Here is a 23,933-nt window from a genome sequence, read left to right as displayed (position 1 = left end):
AGCTAATCATTAACAAAGTCCCGGAAATGATCAGTTTGGCTTGAACATGTGTTTCTTGCGCTTTCCCTGAGCTTCCTGCTCTTCCATGACCCTTACTCAACTTTCTACCCCACCCATTCCCCAGGTTGTCCCCACTCAACCAATGTGATGCCTTTATAGCAAGACATCCTCGCCCTATATCCTTGTCCCCAGGGCTTCTCCATGAGTTGTGCTATTCTGGGCTGATGGAATGTACTCAGACCATTCCCCCTGCATGTTATTTTTGCTGTTGTTATTTTTTGACTTTGCCACACCTGCTGGCCCTGTAGGCATTTAGGCTGTGACCGCTGATACTTGTACTTTCTATATAACTTGCAATGCAGGAAACTCAGGTTCAATCCCTGGGTCAGGAAGATCCCCTGGAGATGGAAATGGCAAACTACAACAGTAGTCTTGCCTAGAGAATTCCATGGGCAGAAGAGCCTGGTGGGTTATAGTCCATGGCGTTGCAAAGAGTTGGATGACTGAGCAACTAACACTTTGACTTTCACACAGCATGTAGGATCTTAGTTCTCCAATGAGGGATAGAACTTGTGTCCCTTGCATTGCAAGCACACAATCTTAACCACTGGGCCACCAGGGAAGTTCCCCCTGCACATTATTAAAGAGATCAAATAGAGCCTTGACTTGGAGGACAAGTGATGGGGCTTTGTAATGACACCCCACTAACAGGTTCAGTGGGAAATTAATAGAATTAGAAGGGGGGAAAAAGCAATCACATTAAGTAGGCACATTTTGCTGCTTATGTTTTTCATGTGGTTGCAGGGTTCTTAGAAACCTTGGGAGTTTGCCAGCCAAGTCTTCTCTGTACGTGGGAGGGACTTCATCCAGACTCCTCTTGTTCACTTGGGCCTCCAGACTCCAGGCAGGAGTGACTTCGGTTGAGGTGTATTCAGATGTCAGTGGCCAGGCCTCAGAGCCCTCCATGTCCACTGTTTTCCAGGGTCCACCCGATGGTGGGCCCAGTACCAGGATACCAGCACAAGACTGGTCAACAAAGCAGCCAGCGTGCTCAGGCCCACCCAGCTTGTGCATCCTTCCCTGACACTGATATCCCAGTGCTCAGACTGATCCTGGTCCAGTCCCGCCCAGCATCCTGACTCTGGTCCTAGTCACAGGCATCTCCCATCCTCAGGCTTTGGGCATGGGATGTTTGGTCATGAGAGAGCATGTTGGCACCAGATCCTGCTCTATCAGCTGTGATGCCAGCCCCTACCTGCCTTCCAGGTGAAGGACCAGGCCCTCCGAGACTGTCTGATCAAGCACTCCATCACCATCCGCGGGGAGTTTGTCACCAGGCCCCTGAACATCACTCAGGCTGCAGACCGGAGGGATGCTTTTGTCAAGGTGCAGAGTTGTGGGAGAAGGGGCCTACATGTCTATGTATTGAGTATAGCTCCTTGCCTGGTGAGTGGACAGCAGAAAGGGGCAGAGAGCTGGGCAAGTCCTGACTCTGCCAGTCCCCTGTCTGGTGACCGTGGACTGCTCAGACTCTCCAGGGTGGTTTCTTGCCTTAAAGTAGGGGTGATCTCCCTCAGGAGGTCCAGTGTGCCTGTGGCCTTTCCAGGTAAACTTGGAGAAAGCAGCAGCCTTCCTCTCATGCATCAAAGCCTGTGGGTTCTACCCCATGTCTCTACAGGGCATCTATGGGCATCTCTTCCTGTGGATTGTCAAGAAGATCAATGCTGCAATTTTCACCCCACCTGCCCAGGACCCCAAAAATGTGCAAAGGACAATCGGCCTCCTGGACATATTTGGTTTTGAAAATTTCCAGAAAAATAGGTATGGAGGTCCTTGCACCTGCTTTCAGAAAAATGAGAGATAAACTTAGGTCCTCACTGAGCCAACTGGAGGGCAGCCATTCCTCCCCAGACTAGCTGGGAGCAGGGCCTCACCTCTGCTCACAGATGCCAGGGTGAGTCCCTCAGCAAGACTGTGTCCTTCCTCAGTGAGGCAGTTCACGCACATCCCCTGGCATCCACAAGGTGTCTAGAAAAGGCCATATAGCTAAGAGCATCATGAGAGTCAGGCTGACACTCCAGCGTTTATCACCCGTCTCAAGCTATCCACTCTTCTCACAAACTAGAGTGAATTATCACGTGTGGTTAAGGTGAAAGTGGAAATCAATAACACTAATGTAACTACATCCTTCGGTGGGCTATCATACTAGGTGATGGGGAAGGCAGGGGATTTGTGGCCCATCCTCAATTTTTCAGTCTGACAAGTGAGGCAGGACACTTCTGACCCAGTGTCCCAGCCTGGAGGCTGAAGAGCTGGAGAAATGAAGCAGGTCAGAAAAGTAATTCCCAGCTAAGATGGTGATGAAGACTGGGGTGGAATTAGACTGAGGCAGGAAGGGGAGCCAGGCTGTGGAGCTAGATGAGGACAGGTGATGCTCTGGGGAAGCATCATCAAAGGGCCAGATGAGGAAACAAGGACAGGGGGACAAGCAAGGAGGAAGTGTCCTAAATGTGCAACCTAGCTTACCAACGTGAACCTGGTTCGTTTAAAGCACTGGGTGAGACAGAGCCTAGGTCTAGTTCTATCACCAAATGGAATTCAGGTCTGCTCACCCAAAGTGCAACAAAGCCAGTCTACTGACACCAGGTTGTGGTGAGGTAAAGCAGAGCACTTATTGCAGGGCCAAGAAGGAGAACAGGCAGCTCACCCAAATTTGAGGCAGCTCAAAATCCAAATTCATTGATGGCTTTCAAGTAAAGTTTCTTAAAGGCAATTTTAGGGGTGAGAGTCACAGGGTACACGATCAGCTTGTGGACTTTCTTCTCATTGATTGGTGGTGAGGTAATGGCGTGATGTTTAGGGAATCTTAATCATCAACGTTCTGGTTCCAACCAGTCTGGAGTCTACATGCTTGTGACCAGCATGTAGTCACCATACTCCACCTGGGCAGGGGTCTTAGTTTCTGCAAAACAACTCAAAGAGATCCATTAAGTTGTTATGTACATCCCTTGAGGAAGAACTAGGACCCTGTTTTTATCACTGCACTATTGTTTCTTGACTGCATTTCTTCACTTCCCTAGTTGGTCTTGAGTCTGCTCTTAGGACTCAGAGGCGTCATAGGAGACTAAAGCCTTTTGCTACAAATAAGAAATGGGGGACAAGGAGGGAGTTTTGTATCCAGGAGGGCCCCACAAGGTTCTGCTTGGTTTCAGTCCCAAGGGGGGGGGTCTCTGGGCACTGTCAGAGGTGCCAAGGGGCTGTCCTGACCTTGGCATGCCCCTGCCCAAGGCCCTATCTCCAGCTGAAGGCTGAGAAGGCCCCTTGGTCAAGATGCAAGCCATTCTGAGTGCAAGCACATTGGGATTGCAGGCTCCTAGGACCAGCTCACTGTGGGCAGGTGGGATGGGGCGGGGCTGGCAGAACTCAGCCCAACATGATAGAAGCTCGAAGAAGCAGTAAACTAAAAAATGATTCCGATCATTGGTTTCTGGCCCTGACAGGGCCAGCTGAGCAGACCAAACATGTCTTTGGCCACTGTGGAGGTGGATGAGTAGTTTATTTTGGGGGATCTGGCCATTTATTCAGGGACACCCTCCCCCCACCCCTGTGAAGGAGCCACCAGCTGGGTTTGTGGCAGGGCTGCAGTCTGGGGGCCACCTTAAGGAGCAGGGCCATGTCACTCAGCACCCAGTCACTTACCCGACCTGCCGTCCACAAGAGTACTCTTGTCAACTGAAAAAAAGTGCACGACCTAAAAGTTGAGACTTCTGTTTTATTCAGCAGACATTCCTAGAACTTCAAGCCCAGGAGACAGCATCTCAAATAATTCTGAGTAAAATGCTCCGAGGAGGCGAGGGTGGAGCCAGGATATATGGGAGTTTTTTGCAACAAAGGGCAGGTAGAACATCAAAAGATTATTGTTAATAAAAGAAAACTAGATATCTCAAGTTAAGGTATTTAGCACTTTTCTGTGCATGGAAAGATGCAGGAGTCTGGGTTCACTGAAATCATTCCTTTGATGTGAGTCTCAGATATCTGGGGCCAGCATTCTGTGTTTTCACATCCTGAGTTTCTTCAAGCTGTACTGTTGTGAGTAGCTGCAATCTGATGGGGCTTCCGCAGTGGCTCAGCAGTAAAGAATCCACCTGCTGCAGGAGACATGGGTTCGATTCCTGGGTCAAGAAGATCCCTTAGAGGAGGAAATGGCAACCCACTCCAATATTCTTGCCTGGAAAATCCCATGGACAGAGGAGCCTGGCAGGCTACAGGCCAAAGGACCTCAAAGAGTTGGGCGTGATTGAGTGACTGAGCACGCGGGCAGTCTGATGACTGCTGGTTGGCCAGTGTTCCTGGTCTCCACCCTGAGTTCCCTCGGGGCTCATTGTCAGGGGTGGCTGCAATTGCTGATATCTACAACAACACTCCACACTGTCCAGGTGGTGTGTTAACTCTCTTGGGTTAACAGACCTCAACAACCAACCTGAGATACCATAAGGTTTTGCATAAATGGACAACCCATCCTGAGGAAGAAATGCCTAAGTGAGACCCAAAGGATGAACCAAAAGAGCAGGTCAGAGAAAGGAGGGTCTCGCATGTGTGAAGACTTAGAATTAGAGAAGGGCAGGGTGCCCTGCTGGAGAAGGAGGTGGCAACCTACTTCAGTATTCTTGCCTGGAGAATTCCATGGACAGAGGAGCCTAGTAGGCTACAGTCCATGGGATCACAAAGAGTCAGACATGGCTGAGCAACTATCACTCACAGAGTCCCCTGTGTCCATTCCCTGGCAGTGTTGGGCAGGCTTTCTGCTGTGTCATTGTTTGCCTGGATCCTGAAAATAATGGGAGCTCAGGTCCACAAGGATTCAAAGTAGGGGGAGAGCAGGGTGGGGTGGGGATCAGATCTGCACGTCCGAAACCTCTGTCTAGTGGCCATGGAAAGTGGTTGGAGGGGTGAGGCTGGAGGCAGAGAGAGCCATGAGGCGGTTGCTACTGTGCCTCAGGTGAGAAAGAAGGGTGACCTGGATTAAGGGAGCAGCAATGGGAGTGAAAAGAAGTAAACAGATCAGGTGCTGTGTTGGAGAGATCACAGACCGGACTTTGGCAACTGATTGGAACTGGGGAGGAGGGAGAGGTGTCAGGTATGATGGCCTGGTTTCTGACCTGAGCCAGGGGTGATGAGTGGAGGGACCATTTCTGGAGGTGAAATGGAGCCCAGGAGGAAGAGCAAGTGGGAGGATTGGGGGAGGGGAAAAGGGTATGCCTGATTGATGCAAAGGAGCCCAGCCATCAATGATGGGTCTCCAGAAGCTCGTCTTAATACCAAAGCCACTTGCCCATGGGACAGGGTGGCTACTGAACCCTTGGTCCCCCAGAGATTGTCTCCATGTCAGGACAGCCTAGCTTAGCAGAGGATACTGCTGGGGACCTTATGGAGTCAAAGTCAGGGCTTGATGCTAAGTGGAGCCTCCTCATTTCTCTGAATCTGTTTGCTGTGGGATGGAGGAGGGGATGGAGGTAGAGGCAGAAGAAGAGGGAGGCTGTCTGTCGGCGTGTATGCTGTTTGGGGGTGTGCTCTGTGGGTACACACGTGTGGGTCTGTGTGCCAGGGGTTGGCTGCAGCGGCAACCAAGCCAACCTTGCCCCCCGGGGCGGTGCGGCCCTTGCAGCTTTGAGCAGCTTTGCATCAACCTGGCCAACGAGCATCTGCAGCAGCTCTTTGTGCAGCACGTGTTCACTGCGGAGCAGGAGGAGTACCGCGCGGAGAGCATCGCCTGGGACTACATCCACTACACCGACAACCGGCCGACCCTGGACCTGCTGGCCCTCAGGCCCATGAGTATCATCTCCCTCCTGGATGAAGAGAGCCGCTTCCCACAGGTGCGCCTCTGGGCCTGCCTCCCCTCAGGTGGAGACCCCATGCCTGGGAAACTCCATGGCTGCTGAAACCTCTGCCTGGGGTTTGCAGAGTAGCCCCAGCCTTCCAGCCTTCCTCTCCTTCAAGGCTTTCCTCCTGGAGGAAGGCATCGGAGTCCACCCTCACTTCTACTCCTCAGCATAGATTATTTAGATTCAAGAACACACCCCCGGAGAGGGCTGGTTGAGCCTTGTGGGCCAAGGGCTGCACGGAGTGCAAGACAAGGCAACACTTTCCTTCTTGCTTTGGGGGACTCTGCATGTCTCTGGGGAGATGGACTCTCACAGGTAGTCAGTAAGAGCTCTGATCCAGAGAAGGGAGATCCTCTGCTCCCTGGGAAGGCTACAGCCAGCAAGCTGGCAGTCTGTCTTCCTGCCTCTGCCCTCGCTCAGGCAACGAGCCCCTGCCCCTGACACATCCACTTGCTGTCTGTAGAAAAGCCCTCAGTCATTCTGAACCCAGTTGCTTTGCCCTTTGAGCGAGCCCCTGAGACCTGGAGGTGTACCCAGTGGCTGGGCTCTGGGTCCGCAGCCCATAGGGCATCCGTTCTTCCAGGGGACAGATACCACCTTGCTGCAAAAACTGAAGAATGTCCACGCTAACAACAAGGGCTTCCTGCAGCCCAAGACCATCCACGATGCCCAATTTGGCATCGCCCACTTTGCTGGCGAGGTGCACTACCATGTAGAAGGTAGGTGAAGCTCCTCTCCACAGTCCCTTCCTTCCAAATCTGGAGCACCCCAGGGAGGCCATGGAAAGAAGGCCAGGTCATTTTGCAAGGTCATTTTGCAGAGCCAGGAATGGGACAGAGGGAATAGAATGGACCAGAGATGTATGTTTGTGTTTTGTCTTGTTGGTAATAGTTCTACTGAGAGATAATTCACATACCATAAAATTCACTCATTTGAAGTCTACAACTCAATGGTGTTTTAGTGTATTCATAGAATTATGCAGCTGTTGCCACAATTTTAGAACATTTACATCACCCCCCAAAAGAAATCCCCATTAGGGACTTTCCTGGCAGTCCAAAGGTTAAGACTCCATTCTTCTAATGCGGGGGGCTTGCGTTCAGAAAAACAAAAGGAACTCCCATTAGCAGTCATTCCTCATTGCTCCCCAATTCTCCCCAACCCCAGCAACTACTAATTTCTGTCTCTGTGGATTTGCCTGTTCTGGACGTTTCACATAAATGGAATCATACACCGTGTGGCCTTTGTGACTGGCTTCTTTCACTTGGCATAACGTTTTCAATGTTCATTCACATTGTAGCATGTTTCTGTACTTTGTTTCTTTATACTGCAGTACAATGTTCCACAGCACAGATATACCACTTTTTGTTTATCCCTTCATCAACTGATGGATATTTTTGGCCATTATGAGTAATGCTGCTATTAACACTCATGTACAAGTTTTTATGTGGACATATGTTTTCACTTCTTTGGGACACATACCTAAGAGAGGAATTGCTGGGTCATATGGTATTTCTATTTAACTTTTGGGATAAGCACCAAACTGTTTTCCAAAGTGGCTGTACCATTTTACATTCCCATTAGCAATGTATGAAGTTTCCAATTCCTCCAGCTCCTTACCAACACATGTTAATTGTTTTCTTTTTTTATTGTAATTACCTTATCAGATACAGAATTTGCAAATATTTTCTCCTATTCTGTGGGATATCTTTTCACTCTCTTGGTAGTGAAAGTGTATGTGTTGAGATAAGGTCAGGCATGTTTTTAAAGATTTTATTTATCTATTGGCCGTGCTGGGTCTTCATTGCTGCGCGTGGGCTTTCTCTAGTTGTGGCAAGAGGGGGTCCTCTCTCATTGCGGTGTGGTGTGAGGGCTTCTCAGTGTGGTGGCTTCTCTTGCTGCGGAGCACAGGGCTCCAGGGTGCAAGGGCTTCAGTAGTTGCAGCATGCAGGCTCAGTAGCTGTGGCATGTGGGCCCTGAAGCTCATAAGCCTCGGTAGCTGTGGCGCATGGATTTAATTGCCCCATAGCTTGTGGGATCTCCCCAGAACAGGGATATAACCCATGTCTCCTGCATTGACAGGTGGGTTCTTAACCACTTGACCACCAGGGAAGTCCCAGGCATAGTTTTGATTAGAGAAGTAAGGGGCTGAGGTGGTCAAGCTGCTGGTGTGCTTAGAAAAATGGGAGAGGTGGCCAGTGTGCAGTGATCAGGAAAATGAGGCGGAAAGCCATAGTGTCACTCTGTGTGGCTTGTATGGAGAACTGAGGAGCTACTGTGGTCTAACTGGAAACTTGGAGTCAGGGATGCTCCAAGTACACTTTTCAGGTGGAGGGACAAGGCAACAGGAGAGGCTGGTGTTTTCACATGGATGAAGGGAGGTGTTCCGAGATCAGGGGATTAGTTCTGTTGGAGAAATGAGGAGGTAAGGGGGCTCCTTTATAACTCCCACCAGATCCTGGCTTTGGGGCTTTTCCAAAAGGGGGAGACCAGAGCTAGTGGACTTCAGAATTCCAGAACACAAAGACACTGAGCACATCAACCTCCATGGGCTACTCAAGGCCAAGTTTTAGTTTTGCAGTGATCTGAAACTTCCATGTATGCTAAGATTAAGGTAGTTTCTTTCTAGGCTTTTGAAGTACAAAATTCCATTAATGCTCCTTAAAACTGAGCCTGCTGGGTTTTTTTCAGTGCCCTGCTATCTCCATGACTTAAGCCCCATTACTCTGTCTTTTGGCAGGGATGGGGTGGGGGGAGGTTTGAGCCCAGGTGTGCCTCAATCATCCCCCCGAAAGCACCTGGAATGGGGAGGCTTCGTCTAAGCCTGGAAGGGCACAGGGTAACATCACATGCCTGCTCGCCCCATCTGCAGAAGGCAGTCTTTCAGTACAGGGCTGGGAGAGGGGCTTATGTGCCAGCCTCCTCTTCAGGTGGCCCTGGACCTGGCAAAGCAAGCTTGCTCTCACCACTCTCAGCTTGGTGAGGGCGGCTCACTTAGAGCTCTTGGTCCAGTCTTCTCCTCTCACAGCACCTGCTGGCAGAGAGGGAATCCAGCTTCCTTCTTCCACCATTGACATGGCCTTCCCAGACCCCACACAAGGCTGTGCGGGCATGCACAGAGCACCCCACTAAAAAGGGGGGACTTAAAGGGAGAGGACAAGTCTGAGTCGGGCGCCTGCGGGGTGACACCCTCAGCAGGCCCCCAGTCATCGTCTGGCCTGGTTTTGAGAAGCAACCGTCCTCTAGTGCCTCCTCCTTGCAGTTCTGTGCCCTGCCTCTGGCAGGCCCACTCTCTCCCACGGCGGGAGGGGAGATGTGCTGTCCACTCACCCCCAGACCCACACTGTGTCCACTGTCCAACATTCCCATAGCAGAGTTCCACAGAGAGGTACAGGAATGTATCTTCTCACAGTTCCAGAGGCCAGGAGTCCAAGGCAAACGTCAGCAGGACCGGTTCCTTCTGAAGTCTCTCTCTGGCATCTTTATTGTTCCTGTGAGTGTCTGTGTCCTAATCTCCTCTTCTTGTAGGACACCACTCCGACTGGATTAGGGCCCACCCTAACAGCCTCATTTTACCTTCATTACCTCCTCAAAGGCCCTCTCTCCACACACATTCTGAGGTACTATGGGTTAATTTTTCAACATATGGATTTGGGGGGCAAACAGCTCAGCCCATACACTCCCCCCTCCCTAATTTCTAGAGGCTCACTCCTTAAGCTGAAGGGGCCTCTGCCTCTAGCATGTTGTTCCAAGGCCCCAGAGCAAGGTTGGTAGAAGGGCCTTGGGGCGCCCAGGCCCTCAGGGTCTCCTTAGTAAGCGAAAGACACGCTTCATTCCCAAACCTACTCTGTCCAGGCCCGTGCATGTGCGTGCACACATGTGTTCACGCAAGTGCTCACGTGTATGTGCACATACTGCCTATGGGCACACGTTCAGTTCCAAGACCAGTGCAGTTTGTACTTATAATGAGGAAAGAAATATGTCTTAGGACCTCATAATCAGCAAGTCACCTACCTCTACCCCCTATCCTTGAAGCCAGGAAGCCAAGTGGTGTTTAATTTCTTTCCTTTCCCTGTTTCGGGCTTCCAGGAAGAGCAAAGCAGCTATTTTCCCCCCTTGCTGGTTCCACAGGGACATGTGAAGCAGCTGCTCTAGTACAGACTGCTGTACAGGTTGCTAGGGAAGGGTGGGCCTCCCAGCAGGAGTGGCCAGGCCTTTCTGTCCAGATGGCAAGCTCCCTGGACGCAGCCAGGTTGACAGATTTTCAGAAGTTATGGGGGTGGGCAGGCTTCTTCATTTTCTCCTTTTCCCTCTCTTCTGTTTTGGCTCCTTTATGTAGACAAGCAGTTGGCTCAATCAGACTTGCCCAGGGTTTCCCAGAAACTCAGATCCCTGATGAGAATCCACAGGCACCACCCTTGGGGAGGTCTAAGCCACACAATGAATGGACACTCTGTCTGCTGTGCTGCTAGAGCGTTTCTTGTGAAAGTGGCCGTGACAGCAGGGGCTGCAAGGGCCAGGATGTCAAGGGGAATGGACTCGCTCCCACCTGTGGTCCACCCGGGGAGCTGCAGCTGATGGAACAGATGGGAAGGCCTCAGGCTTCCCTGAGCTGAATGACAGGGCCCAGGTGAAGGGCCACACAGGGCAGATAGGAGCCAGTAGGGCCTCCTGGAATAGATGACGCTCGAGCTGTCCCTGAAGCACAAGCCAGCATTATCCTGGAGGGCTGAGAAGGGAAGAACGTCCCAGAGATCTCTTGGGGGCCATAGGCCATCAGGAGAGGGGAGACCCCTGGGGTGGGGCACAGGTACTAGAGGAGAGAGGAGACCCCCTGGGGTGGGGTGCAAGCTTGGATGAGGGAGTTTGGGGTGGGGATGGTGGGTTATGGGGGCTGCAGGGTGTGGATGTGACATGACTTGGTGCTGAGTGGAGGCACTGGATGTTGAGACGTGGGGAGATGGAGGCCGGCGTGGTGGCCTCCTGCCTGCACCTCACCCTCCCCTCCCTGGTCTGAGCTGGCGGGGGTTGGGGGGCTCTGCTTCCCCACAGGCTTCCTGGAGAAGAATCGAGATGTGCTGAACAGGGACATCCTCGCCCTGGTCCACTCCTCCCAAAACAAGTTCCTGCGGGAGATATTCGGGCTGGAGTCCGAGGAAAGCAGGCGGGGCCTTGGGAGCATCGTCCGGGTGAAGGCGGGCAGCCAGCAATTCAAGGTGGGCTCTGGTGGCCCTGCTCTGCCCAGGGCCTTGGGGGCAGACAGGCATGGAGAGGCCCCTCTGCTTGGGGTCTGGGGTTGGAGATTCGCAATTGGGGTGCAGAGGTGACTGAAAAGGGGGTGAGGCACTGTGGGGGTAGTGGCCAGGGGCAGGAGCACGGGACTCTGCCTGCTCCCCAGTGAGTCTCTGTAGGGCTCGCTGAGTTTGTTTATGTTATTTCTTTCTATATTGGTCTCTGTGTATGTTTTATGGGGGTGTGTGGTGTATGTGGCATATATGTGCTTTGTGTGGTGTCTAGTATGTATGTGTTTTGTGTGTGTGGTATGTGGGGTATATGTGTGTGTTATGGGGGATGTGGTAGGTGGGGTGTGTGTGTGTGCGGTGTGGTGTGTGTGTGGTATGTGGGGTACATGTGTGTTTTTGTGTGTGTGTGTGTGTATGGTGTGGTGTGTATGTGGTATGTGGGGTCCATGTGTGTTTTGTGGGTGTGTGTGTGATGGGTGGGGTGTGTGTGTGTGTATGGTGTGGTGTGTGAGTGGTATGTGGGGTCCAAGTGTGTGTGTGGGTGTGTGTGGGTGGTGGGTGGGGTGTGTGTGTATGGTGTGGTGTGTGTGTGGTATGTGGTGTACATGTGTGTGTTGTGGGGGGTGTGTGGTGTGGGGTGTGTGTGTGTGTGTTGTGGGTGTGTGTGTGTGTGTGGTGGGTGGGGTGTGTGTGTGTATGGTGTGGTGGCAACAGCACTGGGCCTGCTGGCCATGGAGGAGGGAGCAGAGAGCCCCTGGTGCTCCTCAGAGCAGCCTAGGACAGCATGGCAGGGTGGGGGTCTCCCTTCACCCCTTAACAGTGACTGTTCCAGAAAAGCCCTGTGAGTCATCTGATGAGGAGCTCCCCCACCCCTGGGCTGGGAGATGAGGCCTGGCATAGGAACTGTGGATGCAGGCATAGGAACCCACAGCCCCCTACTCCATGCTCTAGTCGGCTCTGGCCACACTGAGGTGCCCCCCCCACCTCCACAAGGGCTCCTAACACTTTAGTGCCCAGGGCCCGCAGCATACCCACATGCAGAGCCAGCCCAGAGAGGCACCAAGGAGCTATGAGGCCTGCAGGAACTACCCAGGTCTACAACCAGGTGGAGCTGAGCCAGACCCTCTGCCCTCACGGAGCCAGGCTGGACTCCACAGCTGAGGCCAGAGCACAGCCTGGACCTGGCGCTGTGGGGCCTTCAAGGCAGGTCCACAGGTTTCAGGGAGCAGGAACAGGAGGAAAATGCATAATTTTAAAACCAGGAGAATGCTGCCCATTGTTACTATACCTGCCAGGGATTGCATCCTATTCTCAGAGGCGTTAGAGCATGAATTCGAGTCTCCAGACTGATGAAATTTGACAGTACATATGTTTGCTCAAGAGCATTTGATCTTGGAAAAAGTTTGATCAAGGAGCATCTCCCAAGCTCAGTATGGCACAAAAACACACACTACTCTTGGCCCAAGGCTTTCCCGGTGGCTTAGTGATAAAGAATCCACCTGCAATGCAGGAGACGCAGGAGACTCTGGTTCGATCCCTAGGTTGGGAAGATCCCCTGGAGGAGGGCATGGCCACCCACTCCAGTATTCTTGCCTGGGAAATCCCGTGGACAGAGGAGCCTGGCGGGCTGCAGTCCATGGGGTCACAGAGTTGGACATGACTGCAGTGACTGAGCATGCACTTAACGCACTCTTGGCCTGGGGCTTGGGTTTTTTGTTTTCTCTTGCATCTATCATTTTAATACATTTTTAAAAAACTATATACATTTACAGTAATGCTTACAATGTACAGTACATAACATTCAAAAAAAGCATACAAAATCTATACAAAAACTGAAAAATGTAGACTGGCAAGGTAAAAATTGGCATTGTCTCCTCACCCTGTGCATCTCACTTTGGGGTCCCCACTCCTAGACAGGAGGCTTGCCCAGCTTTACTTGCCTCTGGGTCCCCAGTGTGTACTGGGTGCCTGCACGCAGGAGGCACTTGAGGAAGCTATGCTAAATGAACGGATGAGCGACTGGATGAATGTAGCCCTGCCCACCTGTGGGACCTCAGCAGAAGCCCTCGCTGTGCCACGGGTCAGCTGTGCCCTGGGTCGAGCTCCACTTGTGCCCTGTGCTTCTGTCCACAGTCTGAAGATTCCAGCAAGCGGCCCTCCACCTTGGCTGGCCAGTTCAAGCAGTCTCTGGACCAGCTGATGAAAATCCTGACCAATTGCCAGCCCTACTTCGTCCGTTGCATCAAACCTAATGAATATAAGAAGCCACTGGTAATGAGGGGAGTCTGGGGACCGGCACAGGATGAGGGGAGGCATCTAAGGGAAGGAATCTGATGGCATCTGGAGTCATGTCACTCCCTTCATCAGTGCCTGGGCAGCTTTAAAGCTATCTGCCCCCATTTTACAGCTGGGGACACTGAGGCAAGGTGGCCAGCCTAGACCACTTGAAGATCGGTGACCTTCAAGGCTTTGGATCTCCCAGACCTCAACTCTCTCCACACTGCCATTCGCTTGCCATTGGTCAAGTGTGTTGCTTCTCTGAGCCTCAGTTTTCTCTTCTTTAAATTCTGGATCTGCCAGCCTGCAGGGAGCAGCAAGGGTTGCACATGACTTTTTTTGTGTGTGTGCGCACCATATCTGCATAAGTAAACCACACTCTGTAAGGGCAGCAACCAGTACTGTGATTTTAGAGGCTGACACCAACTACTGGTCACCAAGACCTGAGGCCATTAAACCCTTGGAAAGTGGCTTTGTCTACTTTTGTGCTGGGTGTGAGCCTGCTGCCTACCCAGTCCCTGGGATTCCAGCTTGGGAATCCCACCCAGAGACTGCAAATTTAAAGGCTTCCAGACATGGGAAGATGCCATCTGAAAGGAGATAAAATGATTAAAAAAAAAAAAAAGTCTTATAAGAGAAAAAAAATAATGTTACATTAAATAAAGTTCCTTTTTTGAAAGTATACAATTACATGAAATTCAGACTGGCCCAGGAAATCCAAAATGTATCTTCCTTAAAGGCACAATGCATAGATGTTAAATAGTAACTGTGCTCCGAAAGGCCCTCTGCCACAGGTGAGGGCATGAGGGTCATGCTCAGGTCTTGTGGGTGCCCCTGGCTGAAACACCTCTGGGAGATGGCAGCTCCTGTGCAGGTATAAGGGAACCCAGGCTGAGGGGCCAGGCAGGCTCAAGATTGGAACTCTGGCTCAGACACTTAAGAGTATGTCTCTGAGGCTCAGGCACCTCATCTTTAAATTGGAGCTAAGTACCCCCTCCAAGTAGAGCTGTTGTAAAGATTAAAGGAGAAACAGCAGGTTCACCAGAAATACTGGACAAATGGAAGCTAACTAGTTGCCCCAAATTGCTGGGTGGTCCTTGATCCCATTAGCAGTTGCCTCGATGGCCCTCCGTGTTTCCAAGTGGGTGACTGCCTGCTGGTAGGCTTGCCAGATTGGAGGGCATGCCCCTAGTCCCCAGACACTCCTGGTTCCAGGCGGAGGGGGCCCGTCTAGCGTGCCAGCCATGGCTGAGCCCCCATACCCTTGTGCAAAGCATTGTGACCAAACTCCTCTCCAAATAGCTATCTCTGGAGGATGCAGAGACTAAACTGATTACAATATTTTCTGAGTCTAAGTAGGAAATGTACTTCTTCCTTCCACTGGAGTGGGAGGCATGCTGGTGCCCCTGCCAGAAGGACCCCAGGGGCAGTGGTCACCCCAACATTGGCAAGGTCAGAAGGAAACCGTGTTCTTTGGGATCACTGTTTGGGGGCATTTAACACTATTTTAAATGTGACATATGCAAAAAATTTTTCTATTCCTCATACTCTGCATATCCTGAAAATGAGGGAAATATTTGCTCTTCTTATGGATGTCCCAGTTTGTATGTGATGGACTTTTATCTCCTTGGAAACACTTCCAGGACTTTTCAGCGACTTCAACCAACTATCTCTATTCAGAATAGAATTTTCATGAAACCAAGTGTTTGTTTCGTTCTCCTGCATTTGGGGACAGCGGCAGAGGTGGTGGCAAGTGGTTGGGAAGGGGGCGGCCCGTGCTGTCAGCCCCTTGCTTCTGCACCCGCAGCTCTTCGACCGGGAGCTGTGCATCCAGCAGCTGCGCTACTCAGGGATGATGGAGACCGTGCACATCCGCAAGTCCGGCTTCCCCATCCGCTACTCGTTCGAGGAGTTCTCACAGAGGTTCCGCGTCCTGCTGCCCAGCGCCATGCGCACGGAGGTGTGTGTCCCCGCAGCCTGGCTGGCAGGCCCCAAGACGTGGCGTGCACATCCCGAAAACCCGGGCGGCTCTAGGCACCTCTGGGCGCCCGCAACCTCCCAGTTCCAAGAGGGCTCAGGGCCCCTTCTTGATGCCCAGGGGCCGAAGCTTTGAAATGACCCCTGTTCCTGCTTCCCTTCTCTGGAGGAGGCTAGCGGCTGAATATGTTGCTTCTAGGAGCAACCAAAGTTTAAAGCAAATACTCCCTTTTAGGGCAGGATGTCGGAGAAGGCAATGGCACCCCACTCCAGTACTCTTGCCTGGAAAATCCCATGGATGGAGGAGCCTGGTAGGCTGCAGTCCATGGGGTCGCGAAGAGTCGGACACGACTGAGAGACTTCACTTTCACTTTTCACTTTCGTGCATTGGAGAAGGAAATGGCAACCCACTCCAGTATTCTTGCCTGGAGAATCCCAGGGACGGAGGAGCCTGGTGGGCTGCCGTCTATGGGGTCGCACAGAGTCGGACACGACTGAAGCGACTTAGCAGCAGTAGCAGCAGCAGTCACAGAGGTGATGTGTGGCCAGGGAGCAGGAAGTCCGTCCTATCCTTCCCCAAAACACTCAGCCATCCTTAAGTTTGGACTGCCCGTGTCCAAGGGCCACACTGAGACCCCACACCCGTGGAAGCACTGTGGTCTCGTAATCCTCGGGAGCCCATCCTTGATCCAGGGTGCCGGGTACTGGTGCCCTGGCCCAGCAGCCCCTGGCAGCGACCCCTGTGGGAGCAGAAAGATCTCGATCCCTCAGAAGCCCCTGAGGAGGGCCCTCAGCCTCCTGCGTGACTCCACCGAGCCCCTCCTGTTTCCTCCTGGCAGCTCCGGAACAAGTTTCGCCAAATGACCCTGCGCATCGCCGAAGGGTGGCTGGGGACAGATAAAGAATGGAAAATGGGAAAGACCAAGATCTTCCTGAAGGTGAGAGCCTGAAGCCTGTGTGGCTGGTCTGGTGCCCGTGGGCGCCTGCTCCATGCCTAGCCCCTGCCCTCAAGGAGCCCTGGTCGTAGAAAACCATGCTAGGGGAAAGGGAGGCAGGGAGTCACCGAAAGAGCCCAGCCCAGCCTGTGAAAGCCCGGGCGGCTTCTTAGGAGAGGAAGTTTAGGACAAGACCTAAGGAGACAGAGGGGCTGCCTCCAAGCTACTGAGCAAGAGCAAAAAGGACCTGAGGGAGGTCTTCCGGAGCAGTCTTTGCTGCCAGGAGCCGGAGCCTAAGCGAAGTCTGCAGTCAGTCCTGGGGAAGCCACGCCCCTGCCTCCCTGGGGAGGCGGAGCTTCAGGGAAGGCGGCAGTGTGGACCCTGCCCTTTGATAGCTCATCCTTGGCAGGGTCAGGGCAAGCAGCACCACTTCCCACCTCCCACCCCCCACCTCTCACTCCATCAACTTACAGGGAGGCCCAAGGTCACAGCTGAGGCAGCCTCCAGCCCTGAGGCTGGCCTTCGGGCCCTCCAGGATTTTGAGTTGGGTCTAAGGGAGAGAGTGTCAGTGTTTCCTAACCCCACACACCTTGGGTAGGTCAGCAGGGTGAGGAGGAACACAAGAAGATCAGGGCCAGAATTAGGGCTCTGCCAGCCCACCTGGCACCACACCCTGTCCCCATTGCCCCTTCCTGAGGCTTCCACTCTCTCCTCTTACCCCATGGAGCCTGCCCACCAATCCTTGTCTGTCCTCCCAGCCCCAGCTCTCCAGTGGGCCTATTGCAGATCCATCATTAGTTAGGCTAGAGCTGGGACTGTGGGGCTTAAAAAGGAAAGAAGCAGAGGGGCTTCAGACTCTACTGGGGGAGGTGACTCCACAGAAGGAAGAGGTTGGGTGAATCCCAGGGTGCTACCCAGTAGGGTGTGGTTTAGACCAGGGGTCCCCAACCTCTGGAATCTAATGCTTGATGATCTGAGGTGGAGCTGATGTAATAATAATAATAGAAATAAAGTACACAATAAATGAAATGCACTTGAATCATCCTAAAACCATCCCCCACCCCTCAGTCCATGAAAAACCCAGTCCATGAAAAAATTGTCTTTTCCATGAAACCAGTCCCTGGTGCCAAAAAGGTTGGGAACTGCTGGTTTGGATGGTAGGGTCAGCATAGGCTCATGGCTTAGGAGGTGAGGAGACTGCCCGCCCCTCCATTCCTCCTTCTCCCTGGCTGCTCCATGAGGCCACAGTCAGGAGTCTAGTCCATCTCTGTGTCCCCATTGCCCACCCACACACATGCAAAGAGTCCCAGTACTTACTTGATGTAAGATTGATGAAGGCAGAAAGAGCCACCAAGCCCTTGGCTTCTGCTCGTCACTTGCCAAAGGCCCGTGCTGCTCTCTGCTCTGCAAAGACAGTCCCTTCCTTCTGGACCTGGGATCCAGGGGGAGCATCAAGGTGGGCCTGGGAATGTCACCACTCAAGGATGAATACGGTTCATCACCTCACATTGTGAATTCTCTGCAAAGGCTGCGGAAACATGTTAATATTGAAACAAGCATGCATCTGTATTACAGCTGAATGCATGTTTCACATGATTTTTAGGAAATAAAATACAGCTTCGGGGACAGTTTTTCCCCCCTCTTGGGTTCTCCCTGGTGGCTCAGATGGTAAAACGTCTGCCTGCAATGCGGGAGACCCAGGTTCCATCCCTGGGTCGGGAAGATCCCCTGGAGAAGGAAATGGCAATCCACTCCAGTACTCTTGCCTGGAAAATTCCATGGACAGAGGAGCCTGGTAGGCTACAGTCTATGGGGTCGCAAAGAGTCGGACATGATTGAGTGATTTCACTTCTTACAGTGGCTTCTCCAGAGCAGAAATGAAATTTTCCAGATTGAATTAACAGGAAGAAAGAGCTAAAATGGGAAGTTCTTGGATTGAGGGGCTGGGCTGCAGCTCTGGGCTCGGAGCCACATCAATGGCAAGTTGAGAGCAAGTCTTTCAACCTCATGTCTGTCAACCCCTGCCCACTTCTCCCGGAAAGAGTCTGAGAGCTCCTAACTTCTGGAGATAGAGCCCTGGCTGCAGGTAGAGGCTTGGGAGTGAGGCAGGGCAGTTATGTGATGAGAACTCTTCTGTTCCAGGAAAACCAAGACACCCTGCTGGAGGTACAGAGGAGCCAGGCCCTGGACGAGGCTGCCATCAGAATCCAGAGAGTCCTGCGGGGCTACAAATACAGGTGCAGGCCCTGCCCCAAGCCCCTCCCCACCCACACATCCACACGCCCTGTCCCCTGGGCAGGCCTGTACCCCTTAAACCAGGGTCACATGTTCCCTCTGGTCTCTCTCTGGGGGTGACTGAGGCAGAAGACCTTTGCAACCTCCTGACCAGGGACACTGCCATCTGTGTTGGCAGAGAATTTCTAATACATGATTTGAATGTTTAGGGGTGAAGGGCAGAATCTACCAGTGTGGTCTCGACTGTATTTTGATTCTCCTTCAATTATCTTAGAAAACATATAGGTTTGGGTTTATGAGGTGGTTGGTTTTGGATGGAAGAAAAGAAACATCTTTGACTCAGTTCCCTGGTCAGTAAATAGGTAACACTTGAATTTCAGCCCAGGTTCAGCAAATCAGCCATATTACTACCTCCCTTACCCTCACTATGTCCAGTGAAAGTGAAAGTTGCTCAGTCATGTCCCACTCTTTGTGACCCCATGGACTATACAGTCCATGCAATTCTCCAGGCCATAATACTGCAGTGGGTAGCTGCTCCGTTCTCCAGGGGACCTTCCCAACCCAGGGATCAAACCCAGGTCTCCCACATTGCAGGCGGATTCTTTACCAGCTGAGCCATCAGGGAAGCCCAAGAATACTGGAGTGGGTATCCTATCCATTCTCCAGGGGACCCTCACCATGTTCAGAGGACTCTGCAGATACCATGGTGCTGTTCCCTGCTGTCCCACTGGCCTGTTACCAATCACAGGAAGGCCTGGAAACCCAGATAGGACAAAATAGGAGATAGTGGCTGAATCACAGGAGTAGAGGTTGTGGGCACCTGTGAGAAAGGTCATGAGGCAGGGCAGTGTGGCTTGGAAGGCCATACAGGTGCAGGAGTCCCCAGTGGTCTCCAGTGACATTGTGGGGGATGGACTCATTACTGCCCATCGAGGATGACTTCCTGCTCAGCCTTTTCTGACACAATACAGGTGAGAGTGGGAATCTAGGCTTTCCACTGGGCATTTTCTGGTGTAACTGGGGGTGAGAACCACAGTTGTTTAAATGGTGTTTCACTGGAGTAGGCTGGTTATCATCTAAAAGTTTTGTCTTGCTAAACTGTCCCTTTGCTGGTCTTTTTACTGGAGAGAGAAGGCTTTTCTTGGGGTTTTTTAGTCTGTTCCCGTTGTCATTTCTGGATTTTCTACTTCTTCAGCTCCTAGTCTGGGGTTCATGAGACAAAAAGAAGCTCAGAGACGTTACCACTGTCTGAGATCTTAGCTTGTCTTCCTTATCATCCTCCATCTTTCAGGGTCTTCTTCATATTTGTTTTATGTATAATGTCTAAGGGGTTTTAGTCATAGTTAGCAGGAGAGGTAAGGAAAAGTATATTTACTCCATCTACCCAGAAGTGATCACTATTGATAATTGCAGTGTTATTGCTGTTTTGGCCAATGCAATTAGACAAGAAAATTTTTTAAAAGACTGAAATAGAAATCATGATTTCTCAGCTTCAATACTATTGATATTTATTTTATTTATCTACTTACTTTTGGCTGTGCTGAATCTTCATCGCTACACACACACTTTCTCTAGTTTTGGTGAGTAGGGGCTACTCTCTGGTTGAAGTGCACAGGCTTCTCATTGCACTGGCTTCTCTTGTTGTGGAACACAGGCTCTAGGGTACATGAGCTTCAATAGCTGTGGTTTTCCGGCTCCAGAACACAGCCTCAGTAGTTGTGGCGCATGGGCATAATTGCCCCTCAGCATGTGGAATCTTCCCAGACTAGGGATTGAATTGATGTCCCCTGCATTGCAAGGTGGATTCTTAACCACTGGAACCCCAGTGAAGTCCCACTATTGACATTTTGCTTGGATAACTTTTTGTTATAGAGGGCTATCCTGGGCATTGTGGGATGTTTGCTGCTGCTGCTGCTAAGTCGCTTCAGTCATGTCCGACTCTGTGCGACCCCATAGATGACAGCCCACCAGGCTCCGCCGTCCCTGGGATTCTCCAGGCAAGAATACTGGAGTGGATTGCCATCTCCTTCTCCAGGGCAGGAAAGGGAAAAGTGAAAGTGAAGTCTCTCAGTTGTGTCCGACTCTTAGCGACCCCATGGACTGTAGCCTACCAGGCTCCTCCGTCCATGGGATTTTCCAGGCAAGAGTGTGGGATGTTTAGCAGCATCTAAACTCTACTTACTAAGATGCCAGTAGCATCCTCCTCCCCATCCCCCAGTCATGGCAACCAAAAATGTGTCTAGACATTGCCCAATGTGCCTGGGAGAAGAATCACCCCCAGCTGAGGACCACTGTACATTAGAAAAGAGACAAAATTTTCTTTAGACTATTCAGTTGTTTGCTTTGGCCTTATATTAGAATCATCATGTAAATGTATGTGTACATGCATTAAAAATATTATATGTGCAGACATATATTCTTTGCCCATCAACAAAGATTCTGACTTAATTGGACTGGGCGGCACCTAGATATCAATAAATATTGAAGTTCTCCAGAAGATCTTTTTCTTGTTTTGTTTTTGTTTTTGTCTCCCAGTTTTATTAAGGTATAATTGACATACAATACCATATAAGTTTAAGGTGTACCACATAATAGGGAGGCCGGGAGTGCTGCAGTCCATGGGGTCACAAAGAGTCAGACATGACTGAGCAACTGGACAACAACATAATGATTTGACTTATACCATGAACCGATTACCACAGTAAGATTGTTGTTGTTGTTCAGTCACTAAGTCACGTCCAACTCTTTTACAACCCCATGGACTGCAGCCTGCCAGGTTCCTCTGTCTATGGGATGTCCCAGGCAAGAATCCTGGAGTGGGTTGCCATTTCCTTCTCCAGGGGATCTTTCCAACTCAGAGACTGAACCCTCACCTCCTGCATTGGCAGGCAGATTCTTTACCACTGGGCCACCAGAGTTATTATTATATCCATCTTCTCATACAGATACAAAAACAAAAGAATTTTTTTTTCCTTCTGATGAGAATCCTTCTTAGGGTTTGCTCTAACAACTCTCCTATGTGCCACAGAGCAGTGCTCACTCTAGTCACCATGTGCATTTCATCGCTAGCACTCAGTTAACTGGAAGCTTGCACATTTTGATCACCTTCATCTAAATCCCCCTGCCCCTACTCCCCGAGGGTGATTTTTAATATGATCGAAATCTACTGTTCTAAACCTAAGACAATACCCTGAAAAATTATTAGACGTGATAAGAAAACTCAGTAAAGTGTGGGAAGAAAGATACAACCATATGCACCTCTGACTCTCCAGAGGCCAGGTTTCAGATCACCCCTCCATTTTCAGCCCACTTCCCTCTCTGTTGGAGGAGGGCATGGCAACCCACTCCAGTATTCTTGCCTGGAGGAAACCATGGACAGAGGAGCCTGGCAGGCTACAGTCCATAGGGTGGCACAGAGTCAGACACGACTAAAGTGACTTAGCACTAGCACTTCCTCCCTGTGGAGGGAGCAGTTAGATGGCACTTGCCAGGCTGTCAGTGCCTGGGTGCTGCCCTCTGGTTTGACCTGTCCCCAGAGAGCAGCTCTGGTACTAAGATTTCTGACCTGATTTCGGTAGACTTCTGGGCTAGTGGCCAGAGGAGGGGGCAAGGAATAAAAAGTTGGAAATCGGTTTTATACCTTCATAGATCTTTGGGGGTGATGAGGAAATTATTCCTCCTCATTCTAAAAACTGGACTGTCCTGGCAGTCCAGGGGTTAGAGCTCCACGCTGCTACTGCAGGGGGCACAGGTTTGATCCCTAGTCAGGGAACTAAGATCCCACATGTTGCATAGCATGGCAAAATAAATAAATAAAAGATATAAGATAAATTTAATAAATGAATAACAGAAACTAGACTGTCCTCATTCATAAATTTATTTGTTGGCAGTAGATTTTTTGTTCCTAACCTGTCTTTCAGCCTATAAAGTCTTCTGGAAAAGAAATACCATGTGTATTCATTTTTACCCGAATTTTGTTTTCTCTCTTCCCTTCAAAATCAGTCCCCCCATTCCCAGGCTTTTAAAATGCCTGTGGTTATTACCACCGACTTGTATTTCCCCTTCTAGGGAGGAGTTCCTGAGGCAGAGGCAGGCAGCTGTGACCCTCCAGGCCTGGTGGAGAGGCCACTACAGCCAGAAGAACTTCAAGCTGGTAAGAGAACTCATGTGGGAGGCGGAGCCTGCAGGAGCAGTGGACACCTGTCCAGTTAGAAACAAACATCGACATTTGTTTATGAGTGTGAGACATTTATTTATGAATGTGAGCGCTGGGGCAAGGAGCATCACCAGTCACAAACCTCAGTGCCCCACACTCTTCTTAGCAGTGTCAGGTCACATGTTTGTGGGTTTCAAGTGATCTCCTGCAAGATTTGAGGCGTCTCCAGAGCTAGAATGAGATGTCCTGCTCTGAAATGAGATGGTGGCTATTTTTTCCCCCCAATTTGCAGGCAGCAAAAGAAGTTAACGGATTGATTATTCTCTGTTTCAAGCACTTCTTCCAAATTTTTTCCTTGACCACAGGCACTGCTAATGAGTGTCTGCTAAGCAAACAAACCAGAGGCACCTTTAGCATGCCCTGCTGGGCCTCCTTGACTGCTTGCCTTGGTCATGGCCATGACTGTGGCTGGAACACGCAGATGGAAAGGGTACATGGAGCCTGTTGCTCTATGTGCATCATTTTATTTATTATTAAACTGACACTATATGTCATGGATCTGAGACATAAAGAAATTAAGTCATTTTCCCAAGAGCACGCAGTCAGCAAGCGGCAGAGCTGGAGCTGAGATGCAGGTCTGTATGACTTGACGGTTGTAAAATGAAGCACGACCCCACACAGACAGCACGCACCAGGGTTGGTCTTTGAAAAGCCAATAGAAGTCAGCCCAGAGGCTCAGAGACCTCTGTGGCCCAGAGTGTGTTTGCAGCATAGAAGTGGGTACTCATAGTTGATTATTTTCTCTTTATTTTCAAGCTCCCTGTGAGGGATTTGCTTGATGGAGCAGGCCAAAGGCCTCCACCTAGGTTCACTAGCTACACACGAGCTGACTGTACTTGGCTGCAGGTGTGAAAAGCAGGACCTCTGCAATCCTGTCACCCAAGTGACTTCCAAACCAGTTCTCTATCACTAGGCATCAGGAGACCACTCTATCATTTATGCCATTTAAAAGTACTTCTTTAGCACTAATTTCATGCCAGGCTCTGTTCTAACTGCTTTACAAGTATAAATCACCTAATCTGCTTGTGCTCATAGGTGTGCAAAATTTTAGCACAAGCACTTTGCCAGAAAGCATGTAACTGTAAAGCTAATTTGCGAGAACACTTTGCCTCTCGCTCTCTGTCCCCTCAGGAAGCCTTTCTCTGCTCTATGCCCTGCCAGTCCCAGG

The 23,933-nt window shown here is 50.9% G+C and overlaps 1 protein-coding gene across 2 annotated transcripts in view; it reads left to right on the top strand.

Moving 5' to 3' along the window:
- Positions 1-23,933, top strand: part of MYO7B (myosin VIIB) — a 96,538-nt gene that overhangs the window by 42,587 nt on the left and 30,018 nt on the right. For both annotated transcript variants that reach the window (XM_081581124.1, XM_081581123.1), the window contains exons 11-20: positions 1,267-1,386; positions 1,679-1,821; positions 5,666-5,876; positions 6,469-6,604; positions 10,935-11,098; positions 13,259-13,396; positions 15,210-15,362; positions 16,219-16,317; positions 18,457-18,551; positions 22,618-22,702. In XM_081581124.1, the coding sequence (XP_081437250.1) occupies positions 1,267-1,386; positions 1,679-1,821; positions 5,666-5,876; positions 6,469-6,604; positions 10,935-11,098; positions 13,259-13,396; positions 15,210-15,362; positions 16,219-16,317; positions 18,457-18,551; positions 22,618-22,702 (1,344 nt within the window). The remainder of the gene's footprint in view (positions 1-1,266; positions 1,387-1,678; positions 1,822-5,665; positions 5,877-6,468; positions 6,605-10,934; positions 11,099-13,258; positions 13,397-15,209; positions 15,363-16,218; positions 16,318-18,456; positions 18,552-22,617; positions 22,703-23,933) is intronic.

This window comes from Giraffa tippelskirchi, chromosome 3 (assembly GCF_054371585.1).
Source record: "Giraffa tippelskirchi isolate mGirTip1 chromosome 3, T2T-mGirTip1v1.2.pri, whole genome shotgun sequence".
NCBI classification, from domain to species: domain Eukaryota; kingdom Metazoa; phylum Chordata; class Mammalia; order Artiodactyla; family Giraffidae; genus Giraffa; species Giraffa tippelskirchi.
Note: the sequence above shows the minus strand (reverse complement) of the source record. Positions and strands in the feature narration are given on the sequence as shown.